The 11,530-nt window shown below is 53.2% G+C and overlaps 1 protein-coding gene across 5 annotated transcripts; it reads right to left on the bottom strand.

Annotated features, from left to right (window-relative positions):
* Positions 1-2,948: 2,948 nt before the first annotated feature.
* CD164L2 (CD164 molecule like 2) lies at positions 2,949-8,683 on the bottom strand. Of its 5 annotated transcripts, XM_032303438.1 has the most exons (7): positions 7,442-7,623; positions 6,808-6,975; positions 6,636-6,707; positions 6,044-6,092; positions 3,827-3,967; positions 3,541-3,552; positions 2,949-3,277 (listed from the first exon to the last, which is right to left on the bottom strand). In XM_032303438.1, exons 1-7 carry the CDS (start codon positions 7,527-7,529, stop codon positions 3,271-3,273), a joined length of 537 nt encoding a protein of 178 aa, XP_032159329.1. In that variant the 5' UTR covers positions 7,530-7,623; the 3' UTR covers positions 2,949-3,270. The 5 variants fall into 5 exon arrangements, with proteins under 5 accessions (XP_032159329.1, XP_032159328.1, XP_032159327.1 ...); XM_032303437.1 differs by lacking the exons at positions 3,541-3,552; positions 7,442-7,623 and adding an exon at positions 8,511-8,683 and having other exon boundaries at positions 2,949-3,450; XM_032303436.1 differs by lacking the exon at positions 3,541-3,552 and having other exon boundaries at positions 2,949-3,450.
* Between the last annotated feature and the right edge of the window lie 2,847 nt (positions 8,684-11,530).

The following is an 11,530-nucleotide window of genomic DNA, read 5'->3' as shown; positions in this document are numbered from 1 at the left end:
CGGTAGCAGGGGGTGTCGGGGAAGGTAGGGCCAAGTTTGCCAGACAGGATGAATCCATGAGAGGGACTCTCTGAGATGGTGAAGTTCCAATTCCAGGGATCTCTCCCCCGCAAACTCTCCCGCAGGTGTGCTAAGATCTGCAGACAAGCCTAGTTACCATGTGTTATTTTTTTTTAGTCACGTGTTATTTAAAAAAAAAAAAAAAAGATGTACTTATTTATTTGAGAGAGAGAGAGAGAGATCACGAGTGGGAGGGGCAGAGGGAGAGGGAGAGTCTCAAGCAGACTCCACGCTGAGCACAGAGCCAGACGTGGGGCTCGATCTCACAACCCCGAGATCATGACCTGATCCAAAAGCAAGAGTTGGATGCTTAACTGACTGAGCCACCCAGGAGCCCCAGCATGTGTTACTTATAATAATTTTTTTTTTGAATGGGGCACCTGGCTGGCTCAGTTGGTGTGACTCATGTGACTCCTGATCTTGGCCTTGTGAGTTGGAGCCCCATGTTGGGCATAGAGGTTACTTAATTTTAAAAAATTGTCATGTGCTCTTTATAGTAATTAACATGGGGGCTCCTGGGTGCCTCAGTACGTTGAGTGTGTGACTTTAGCTCAGGTCATGATCTCGGGGTCCTGGGTATTGAGCCCTGCGTGGGAGTCCCCACTCAGTGGAGAGTCTGCTTCCCCCTGCTCCCTCCACCTCTCCCTCTGCATGTGCTCTCTAAAAAAAATCTTTTTTTTTTTAAAAGATTTTATTTACTTATTTGACAGACAGAGAGAGATCACAAGTAAGCAGAGAGGGAAGGCAGAGAGAGAGGAGGAAGCAGGCTCCTTGCCGAGCAGAGAGCCCGATGCGGGGCTCAATCTCAGGACTGTGGGATCATGACCTGAACCGAAGGCAGAAACTTTAATCCACTGAGCTACACAGGCGCCCCTCTCTAAAAAAAAATCTTAAAAAAAAAAAAATCGACACGGAACATGTCATAGGGCAAACCCGAGCTCTAATGGAAGGGGCAAAGTTGTGGAACAATACATATAGCCTGATCCCACTTTGTGTTTTAAGAACACGGAACACATGTATGTATGGTGTAAATTTACAAAAAGGGTCTGAAACGTACTGTTAAGCTTAGTTATTTCTGGGGAGTGGGGCGGGGGGGGGGGGAGTGTTCCTCACTCTTCATATCCATTCCTGTACAGACCTTTTGTTTCCTGCAGGCATTTACTATTTTGGAAAAAACAAACATCTGATAAAGAAAGATCCTTTTATTTTAATTTTTTTTAGTTTTGCCTATTCTTGAATTTTTTTTTAAGACTTTATTTATTTGGCAGACAGAGATCAGAGAGAGGGTGGCAGAGAGAGGGTGCGGGGAAGCAGGCTCCCCACTGAGCAGAAAGCCCGATGTGGGGCTCGATGGGGCTCGATCCCAGGACCCTGAGATCATGACCTGAGTCAAACACAGAGGCTTAACCCTCTGAGCCACCCAGGTGCCCCTGGATAAAGAAAGGTCCTTAACTGCGTGGAAAACCAGAAGGTGGTGGGGGCATTTCCTCCCTCAGCCCTGGAAAGAAGGCGCATTCTCCCTGCCTGCACTTAGGTGCTGGCTGGCGAAGCCAGGGGAAGGGGGTGGGGGCCAGGCAGGAGAAGCTGTGTGTGCAAAGGCTTGGAACAGACAGAAAGCAAGACGGGCCGGGTAGCAAGAGGGAGATGCAAGTATGGAGAGAGCAGTGCTCAAAGGGGAGGCTGATGCCGGAGATCGGGGCTCTTATGTTGGGGGTGAGGAGACGGACTGCATGGCAGTGGCGGCACGGGTGAGCTGGGAGGCCAAGGAGGAGCAGGAACTGCTGTGGGCTCTCCCTGACGCCCCGGGTCCCTCAGAGCCCATCCAGCTGGAGTGCAGAGAGGCTGGACCTGGGGGAGGCAGAAGCTGAAGGCTATGCAGGCTACACAGCTGGAAGGGTGACGGTGACCTGGGTGCTGACGGAGCACGTGCACCTGCTCTGAGTTGTCCCGCATGCCACTGAGACAGACCCTGCTGTGACCCTGCTTTACAGATGGGAAAGCAGGGCCAGAGCTGGGAAATCTCTTCCTCTGATTCACACAGAGCTGCAGGGCTCCACAGGCTGACCTCGCCGCTGCCACCGTGACCCTCTCTGGTCCCTCTACTACATTGGACAATCATGGGATGAAATCAGATAACACTGTCCCTCTCAGCCACGTGTCCTGTTTCCAGCTGGTGCCCAGCCATGGGGGATGTTATCAGCCAAGGAGGGCTTCTGGATGGGGGTGGGGGAGGAGGTGGGCACGGGAGGGCAGGGGCTTTCCAGGAAGCCCTGGGTGAGGAAGGCCAGTGGTGCAGAAGTCGCTGTTGAGTGCAAGGGGCATCTCCACCTTGGCAGGCACTGGGGTGGGGACTTAACGTTAGTCGCTGAGAGAGCCTGGAAATGCCTCTGCAGGGGAATTCTGACCTTCTGCTTATTCTGGAGCAGAAAAACCTAGATTCCAAGCCCAGCCCTGCCCCATCCCCGTGTGTGATCTTGAGCAAGTGTACTGACCTTGCTGAGTCTCTATAGACTTATCTATAAAGGGCCGGACAGCACGGGGAGGGTTAAACACATATAACAAATAGAAAGGTTTTAAAAGGTGATTGGGGCACCTGGGTGGCTAAGTTGGTTGTGTCTGCCTTTGGTTCAGGTCATGATCCCAAGGTCCTGGGATCGAACCCTGAATCAGGTTCCCAGCTCAGAGGGGAGCCTGCTTCTCCCACTCCTTCTTACTGCTGCTCCCCCTGCTCATGCTTGTGCTCTCTTTCTCTGTCAAATAAATAAATAAAATCTTAAAAAAAAAAAAAAAGAGAGAGCGAGAGAGAGGTGATAGTAGCAGTTCAAGGCTGAATTCTCATGAAGGAGAGGACGATGCTCACCCCACCCCCCACAGATGTACACACAGCCCAAGACGCGGGACATGGAGCACAGTGCTGCAAAGAGTTCTTTTATTTGAGGGCAGTGCTAGGCCAGGCGGATGGGAAGAGGCAGGCACAGACCCCATGCCAGGCAAGGGGCCCGCAGACATGATGGGTAAGACAGGAGATGGCTGAAGAATGTTCTCCGCTGCAGGTACCAGGCCTGGGACAGGAGGCACTGAACCTGCTTGACAGCCCACAGGGGCCAGACATGGGTGGCCAAAGTTTTTCCCACCCCCAGTGCCTACAAGAGGGCCAAAAGGGCACCCTCTTCGTCCTCCTTCTCCTGTGGAATCCAGGCCTGAAGGGGGTCAGATTCTGCGGAGGCCAGACAGAGAGGGCACTAAGGGCGGTGGTGCTGCCTCGGCTGAGCGAAAACCCCCACCCCCTGACGGCAGGCAGTGGCCGGAAGCACACACGTTAAGGGAGGCCACAGCGACCCGCCCCACTGCACACACGGGCACACAGGGGCCTCAGGGCGGATCCCCTTCCTAGAGGAAAACCAAACCACACACGTGTCCCAGGCTCCTGCCTGTGGCCACAGGGCTGCAAAATGAAGGCTTGCCTGGGGTGTCACCTACTGGTTCTCCTCCCTGCCGGCAGCATGAGGGACAAAGATAAGTGGGCTCAGTTGCGTTCTCAGACGCAGGTCCAGGCTGAGTCCTGGCCCCAGCCAACAGGGGACAGAGGGAACCCCATGCGTTGAGGAGGGAGAGGTGTGGTTCCCATGGGTGACGTCAGGAGGAAGACATTACCCTTAGGGCCACCCTGTTGAAAAGACTGCAAACTGGCACTAAAAGGGACCCAAAGGGCAAGAGTGGGGTGGGGGAAGGGAGCTGGGACTCCGCTGGCTGGCCAGGTACTCACAGTGTCTGGTAGGTGCTGTCCTTGGCCTTGAGGAAGCGTAAGACGAAGAAGGCCGCTGCCTGCAGGCTCAGCACCAGCACGACGCCCCCAATGAAGCTGGCCCCATCAAAGCCAGGGCTGTGGGCTTCGGGAACTGGGGGGCTCCCTGCAGGGTGCAGGTCATAGCGGGTCACTGTGGACCAGGATCCCAACCCCACCCCGATAACCAGCGCAGGCCTCCTGGAGGCCCCAGTCCTCACAATGGGAGCCTCAAGCAGCAGGCTCAGAAGTTCGGCCCAATCTGTACCCCAATGTTCATAGCAGCAATGGTCACAGCCGCCAAACTGTGGAAAGAGCCAAGGTGCCCTTCAACAGATGAACGGATAAAGAAGATATGGTCCATATGTACAATGGAGTATTATGCCTCCATCAGAAAGGATGAATACCCAACACTTGTATCAACATGGACAGGACTGGAGGAGATGATGCTGAGTGAACTAAGTCAAGCAGACAGAGTCAATTATATGATTTCACTTACTTGCGGAGCATAAGGAATAACACGAAGGACATTAGGAGAAGGAAAGGAGAAGTGAATTGGGGGAAATCGGAGGGGGAGATGAAGCATGAGAGACTGTGGACTCTGAGAAACAAACTGAGGGTTTTGGAGGGGAGGGAAACTGGGGGATGGGTGAGCCTTGCGGTGGGTATTAAGGAGGGCACAGACTGCATGGAGCACAGGGTGTGGTGCATAAACAATGAATCTTGGAACACTGAAAAAATTAAATTAAATTAAAAAAAAAGAAAAAGTTTGGCCCAGATCCTGTGGCCAGCTGGGAAGTGCCCGGTGGGAGGGACAGTGCCTGGCTAGTGGCGGGGGCGGGGCGGGGGGGCTTGGCTCCAGCCCTGGCTCTGCTGCAGTTGCTCTGTGCCTTGATGTCTTTTTACATCCTCTCTGGGCTCAGGACGGCAAGGTCCTGAGAGCAATGAGCTCCCTTCTAGCCTCCCTATCCCACTCTGGCCGGGTGAGGTAAGGATGGACCCAGAAGCTGGGCCTCCAGACCCCTTTGGCTCAATTTCTTTTGGCCTTGGTTCTCAGGGTTCAAAGCCAAAATGCAGATGATACTGTCCCTTTTCAATACTCCGAAGTCCTGACACCCTGGAGTCACCCGATGTCAGAGCCCTTACAGAAGGAAGAAGTGGGGGCCCATGCCCTACCAAGTACATAAATGGAGACTAGGTGATGTACATCAGAGGGAGAAGCTGGGTTCTGAGGACCAGACCTGCCCAAAGTCACCTCACAGTTAAGACAGAGCCAGTCACACAGTGTCCTCTAAACATTAAACATTTCTGCTCCTCCCCACCCCCCGGCCGCCGCCCAGGCCCATCTTAGCGCCCAGTTGCCAGGCTGTCTGGGTGGCTCCCACCTGTGCCACGTTAGCCATCAACTCCCACTAGGGATTCGATTTCAGGCCCTAGGCCAGGTGCCAGGGCAGGGCTGGTGGCGGAAGGTGATTCTGGGGCAGTGGAGAGGGGCCCAGCTGGGAGCTGGCTGCACCTCTTGGTGGGTATAGCTTGTGTAAGGGGGTCGGAGAATATGAAGGGCAAAGGGTGGTCCCAGCTACACCACAGGGAGCCCCAGAGAAGGACACTGGGGGAAAAGTAGGAGAGGGAAGAAATGAGCTGCCCAAGACCGATCTAGGGCTCAGCCAGAAGGAGCTGAGTCATCAATAATTCAGCCTCCAAGATCAAGTTTCTGGCTTTAATTAACCAAAGCCTCTGCAGTCATCCCTATCAAGCCTGGTGACCTCTGGGCCCTGAGGGGCAGTGGGAACCAAGGGGCAGAGTTCTTGCTTCTGCTCTGCCAGGAGCCTGCCTTGTGAGGTAGTCACTGAACTACACCTCCCTGGTGGCCTGAGCCAGCCACAAATGCTTCAGCACCAAGGGCAGGTCCTGAGAGGGTCAGCCTGAGCTCCCAGAACTGGTCTGGGGAGAGGGACAGGAACCATCACTTCCTCATCTCTTTCTATGCATCAGACACTGAACTAGGCTCTCTACACCTGCTTGTAAAATCCGAGCCACAATTCTGTGAGGTATTACCCAACCCATTTTACAGATGTGGGAACAGTCTCAGCAGGAGAAGTCACAGGGCTGAGGTCACAGGGCATGTCAGTGCCTGAGCCCAGCTGTCTTTGCTGGCCCCTCTAGTCCTTCCACAGCTCCCATTCTCCCGGGTAGCACCTACCTGTCGTGACTGTCTTTGGTTCATAGGTGGGGTAGTGGTGGGCAGCTGGAAAGACAGGGAATCCATACTAAATCACCTCTCCGACTCCCTGACTCCCACCAAGAACCCAATCCAGGCCAACAGCTGGACTTCTGACTCATATCAGGACCCCTGTTCCAGATCCAGGTCCAGCTAACATACTTTCAAGCCTCAGTTCATACAGTTCCTTCCACCAGATGTGCCCTCTCTCCATTTCTTTTAAGGGTCATCTTTGATGACACCTCCTCCAGAAAGCCCTCCCTCCATTCTCTTCTGAAATTCGGATTCTGAAGTCCTCACTGTTTTAAATTAGATGAGCTCGCTTCTCCAACCCCTCCACACATCTGTCCTGGATCCTTTGGCTGTGCCAATTTTTAAATGGGGAAATAAGCCAGAGAGGGGAAGGAACTTCTCAATGAGCTAAAGGCAGAACTGAAAGTGGACCCAGGTGTTCATGAGCATAGTCTGCTCCCCGAGAGCAGCTGGTTCCTTCCTGGAGGGAAGGCTCTGTCTGGGGACACCTCAGCCCCCTCTCTCCAACTCAGCTTAGGTCAGCAGGAGTCCCCTTACCTGGACACGACTCCGAGCGGTTATAGACAGAGCAACCTTCCTTGGCCACCTCAGCTTGGGCCACACAGTGTCCTGGTAGGAGAAGGTATAGGGGAGAGATTTGGGGAGAGGGGCCAAGGCCCTGGGGTTCTGAACTGGGGGCACTCGATTTGGGGAGGGCCCACCTCCATACCTGGCTCCTCAGGCCGGCACTGCTCCCACACGCAGCCGGAGAGATTGTGTGCTTTGTGCCCCTCCACACAATGCTCACAGAGCTTGAGCTGTTTGCAGGCCCCTCGGACAGCTGGCCAGATGTTCATGCGGAGCAGAGCTCCCCGCCCAAAGCCTCGAGCTCCTTTACCTGGGAGTGGGAGCAACTCCTTGAAACTGAGCTGCATCAGCCCTTCCCTGCTACTGTGGTGCTCACCCTTTTGCACACATACACTCACCTGGATCCCCTAAGGCCCACTACATACCTGGAGTTTCCACAAGCACACGGTTGCAGACACCCCAACCTCCCCCACATTCACCCAGAGTCCCCTCCCTTTGCATACACCTGGGGTTCCCTGATAGATGTGGAGCTGCCTACCCCAGACATATCTGGGGTTCCTTCACTTCCGAACACTTGGAGCCTATTATATACGATGCTCCACACATGGCTAGAACCCCCTTCACCCACCGCTTGAGCCCTGAACTCTCTGAAAAGTCCCCTCCAGCCCCCCCGCCCCCCAGCCCAGACCGCTCCAGAACCGGCGGCTGGACGAAGGCAGGTTCCGCCTGACCCTGCCCGGGCTGGGCCTCCAACCAGACCCTGGTCCGCGCGTTACCAGCCACAGCGAGCTGGGCACACAGGAGAAGGCAGCAGCAGCCGCCACAGAGCGCGACCCGTAAGGCGCGGGGTCCCGGCGCGGCCATGGGCGGGGCGGGGCCGGGGTCGGCGGAGAGCTGCTGTGGTGCGTCCCTCCCGGACTCGGTTCGGCTGGGATGTGGGGAGCGAGACCCAGGCAACCTGGGCGTGGCCAGGTGGGCGGGGTCATTCTGGGGCGGGGCCGGGCCCACAGTCGGGGTGGGGCCCGGCCGTCGGGGGCGGGGTCATGTGGGGGCGTGAGTGGTGGGCGCGGCCTTGCCGAGCCTGGTTCCGCGATCTGGGCGGGGGCTCGGACAAAAGGAGGCGGGATCCAGGTGTAGTAGCAACGCCTGGTCCTGGGAGTCCTCGCCAGCAGCTTCCCGAAAACTTCGCGGGGTAGTTAGGATCCCTACTTCACAGGTGAGGAAACTAAGGCTCAGGAAAGGTGAGTGAGTAGGCGGAGGTCACAGTGCAAAATCTGGATTCGAAGCGAGGTGACTTTCCCGCAGGCCGGACCTTGTTGAGTGAACCCAAATAGGCCCCACGCCGGGGGACTGGTTTCGCCCGGCCGCTGGACTCTGACCGCCCACCTCGCTTCACCCCTTGCACCCTACTCTCTTCTGCTCCTCAGCTTCCCACCACGCCCTCCGACCAAGTTATTGGTCTCATTATTAGTAGGACAATTGGAGGTGTCCACAGACTTCCTTCCGCATCAACTCCTGCCCTGGCACCGGCCTCTTCTTGTTCCTTCCCCCTCTGTATCTTCTCCTCGGGTTCCTTAGAGGGCATCCCCTCTTTTTCCCCCTTCTCTTTCACCTCCACTCTCTTTCCCCTTCTCTGCTGCCTCTCCTTTTCCTCCTTCCCCCTCTTCTTCCTGGTGGCCCAATTCCTTCCTGAGACCTATTCCGCCTCTCCTGGCACCAATTTGGCCATTCCTCTGCCATTGGCTCTGATCTGAAAGCCATCAGGTCCCCTATCTCCATCTCCAGCCCAGTGTTCCCTCCCCAGCTGCCACCTGTAACTAATAATACATAGTTCACACTACTGACCTCTTACTCTTAGTAGAGTATACATTCCATTAAGAGCTTACTTGCAGCTTCTCATCTAATGTCCATGACTACCCTCTAGGCATGGCTTTGTTATCCCCAGTTTGTGGGCTTCAGGAGTAAAATCCGGCACCTGGCAGGCTCAGTCAGAAGAGCTGGTGGTTCTTGATCTTGGGGTCATGGGTGTAGAGATAACTAAAATAAGAAAATAAATAAATAAACTTTAAAAAAAAGAAGTAAAATCACCTGCCCATGGGCACATGGTTACAATGAGGGGGGATAGGATGTGAACCCAGGACCCAGTGGGTCCATCTGCTTCCTGGGCACCTTCACCTGAGTGTGTCCCAGACCCCTAAAACTGCCCCATTTCTCTTCCCCAATCACAATACTTCCTTTTTCCTTCAAAACACGTATCAGGGCACCTGGGTGGCTCAGTGGGTTAAAGCCTCTGCCTTCGGCTCAGGTCATGATCTCAGGGTCCTGAGATGGAGCCCCACATTGGGCTCTCTGCTCAGCAGGGAGCCTGCTTCCTCCCTCCCTCTCTGCCTACCTGTGGTCTCTGTCTGTCAAATAAATAAATAAAATCTTAAAAAAAAAAAACAGGTATCAAATGTGTAATTAATTACTCTTTTGTATCCTAGGCTGTAATTTCTATGAAAGCAGGAGCCATGTTTATCTTCTTCTGCAGTTAACTCCCTCTACACTTAAGGGCTAAGTAGGTGTTTATTAAATAAACAGATTCTATCATGTTGTGACTGTATGTTTGTCCTGTCCTTCTGGTCTGTGAGACCCTCAAGGGGCCCCCTACTTAGAATCATTTTAAGTGTTTATTTGTAGATTGTCCATCTTTCCCCATCAGAATGGCGCTCTGTGAAATCAAGGATTTTTGTTCATTGCCTTATCCTCTGTCCCTAGAACCATGCCCGGAAAGTAGCACATGCTCAGTAAAACTTTACTGAACATTGAAAATGCAGGGATGTGGTGGCGCTGGGCTGGTTCAGCATGTGACTTGATCTCCGGGTTGTGAGTTTGAGCCCCATGTGTGGCATGGAGTTTACTTAAGAAAAGAAAGAATTAAAAGAAAGAAAAAAGAAAAAAATGCAGGGATGTGGCCAGATCATCTCTTTGTCCATAACACCCACTCAAAGCCCAGGGAACTGTCAGTAAATATCAGGTGAATGAACAAATGGGTCTGTGTTAAGAATGTGTGCACAGACGATGCCCAGATTCTTGGGGCTTGAGCAGGGGCTTGTGTGGATATTATCTGTGCCTCAGATACACACCCATCTTCCATGAAGACATAGGCCCATGGGATTCCCCAAATTGAAGAGAGAATGGTAAGGGAAGAAGTCTTACCTGGAATCGAGCGCTCATAGCCACCTGGTGGTCACCTCGGGAACTACAGGTGTTGTCCGCCCTCGTCAAACGACTCCCAGGTGAGTTTAGGATGGAATGGAAGGCACACTGGATTTGCAGATAAACCAGCTTCACGTCCCAGCTCTGCCATATACTGTGTGACTGGGGCCAAGTCCTTCATCTTCTCTAGGCCTCACCCATGAAATGGGGATACAGGGTTGTTCAAAGCCCTGGGATCTGGTCTGGCACCTGGTAGGTGGGAAGGACTGGACAGGGTATCAGTAGTGGGGAGGAACAAGGAGATAGGGCAGAGGACATGAGGAGGATAAAAGAGGAAGGGACAGCTCTTTCTCTAGATAGCGGATCTTTGGGGAAGAGAGACCCAGGTGGCAGTGATGGCCTCCATTGTCCCATTGGCATCGGGCAGTTTTGAAGCATGGAGGGAGCGCCCGTGGGAAAATCCATAGCTTCACTTGAGTCTCTTGGGTGTCTGGGGTTTCTCATGGCTAGAAATATCACTGTACTCTTTTCCTCCCCCGACTGCCTGAGGATCACCTTCCATTTGGAACGACCCTGTGGCTCTCTGCATCAGGAAGTTTTAGCCAACCAACTACTTCAGTGGAAATGTGGTCGTTGATGTTCTTCACAGCGAGAAGGCAACAGTATCTAAGGCAGAACATCGGGGGAAGACTAGCCAAAATAGTATAAGACCATTCCAGATGTCATCTTTATATTTGGAGTCAGAACCCATGTTGACAGTGGCGCAGCAACTGGCTTGGGCGTGATTTACAATTCCTTGGATTGTGAAAGAAAAATGAACCCAAAGACAGCCTTGCAAGACATGGTCAGCTTGAGAAGAAAAAGACCTCAAGAAAAGAGCAAGTAGGACATGAGAACAGAATAAAGAATGTCAGGCACCACACGGGCCCTTGCTGGCTCAGGCCAAAAGGACTAGAGACTCTGCAGTGACTTTATCTGTGGTGATTGTGCAGACGTTTCATAAGAGGATTAATTAACTTGAACATTTGTAAAAAAAAAAAAAATAAAAAATAAAATGAAGAACTATTACTGCCACTCAGAATAGCAGAAGATAATCTCTCACATAGCTCTTTCCTGCCAACCTGCCGGCCACCTTCTCCCAACCCAGAGACCAGAGGCGAAGTTGCTGGAACCCAGCTCAGATGGGGAAGAGAGCAGACACTTGAGTTTTGGGGGACTGATGCCCCTGTATGCTCTCTATTTTGCGTCCCCCCCCCATTCTGGACACTGGGCATATCAGTACTCTCCACTTTCTCTAGACGCTGCTTTTTACTCCAAGCATCCTGCTATAGTGCTGGGTGCTGTGGTGGCATGAAACAGAACAAAGTCTCTCCCCTCATGGAGCTTATATTCTGGTGAGGCCGATGTGAGGTAAAAAAGAAAATACATAAATAAACACAAATTTAGGAATGCGAAGCTCTGAGAAATAATAACTCAAGGAAAGAGGGGAGAGCAGGTGGGGTGATTTAGGACAGAGGTTCAGGAGCCTGTTTCAGGGTTGACTTGAAGGCAGAGGCTTGAATGAAGTGAAGGGGTTCTGGGCGAAGGGAAGGCCAGGACCCTTTGCAAGGACACATTCACCCACAATCTGTGCCCTCAGTGGCGGCGTTCCCTGGGGCTTTTCTGCT

This window comes from Mustela erminea, chromosome 10, assembly GCF_009829155.1.
Source record: "Mustela erminea isolate mMusErm1 chromosome 10, mMusErm1.Pri, whole genome shotgun sequence".
In the NCBI taxonomy this organism is placed as follows: domain Eukaryota; kingdom Metazoa; phylum Chordata; class Mammalia; order Carnivora; family Mustelidae; genus Mustela; species Mustela erminea.
This window is presented reverse-complemented; position numbering and strand designations above follow the sequence as displayed.

Bases quoted from the DNA above. Each gene is read 5' to 3' on its own strand.
- CD164L2 (XM_032303436.1), bottom strand. From the start codon at position 7,529: ATGGCCGCGCCGGGACCCCGCGCCTTACGGGTCGCGCTCTGTGGCGGC. The intron at 6,708-6,807 runs GTATGGAGGTGG...TTCTCCTACCAG, and splicing joins GTGCCGGCCTGAGGAGCCAG to GACACTGTGTGGCCCAAGCT. The intron at 6,093-6,635 runs GTAAGGGGACTC...CTGTCTTTCCAG, and splicing joins CCGCTCGGAGTCGTGTCCAG to CTGCCCACCACTACCCCACC.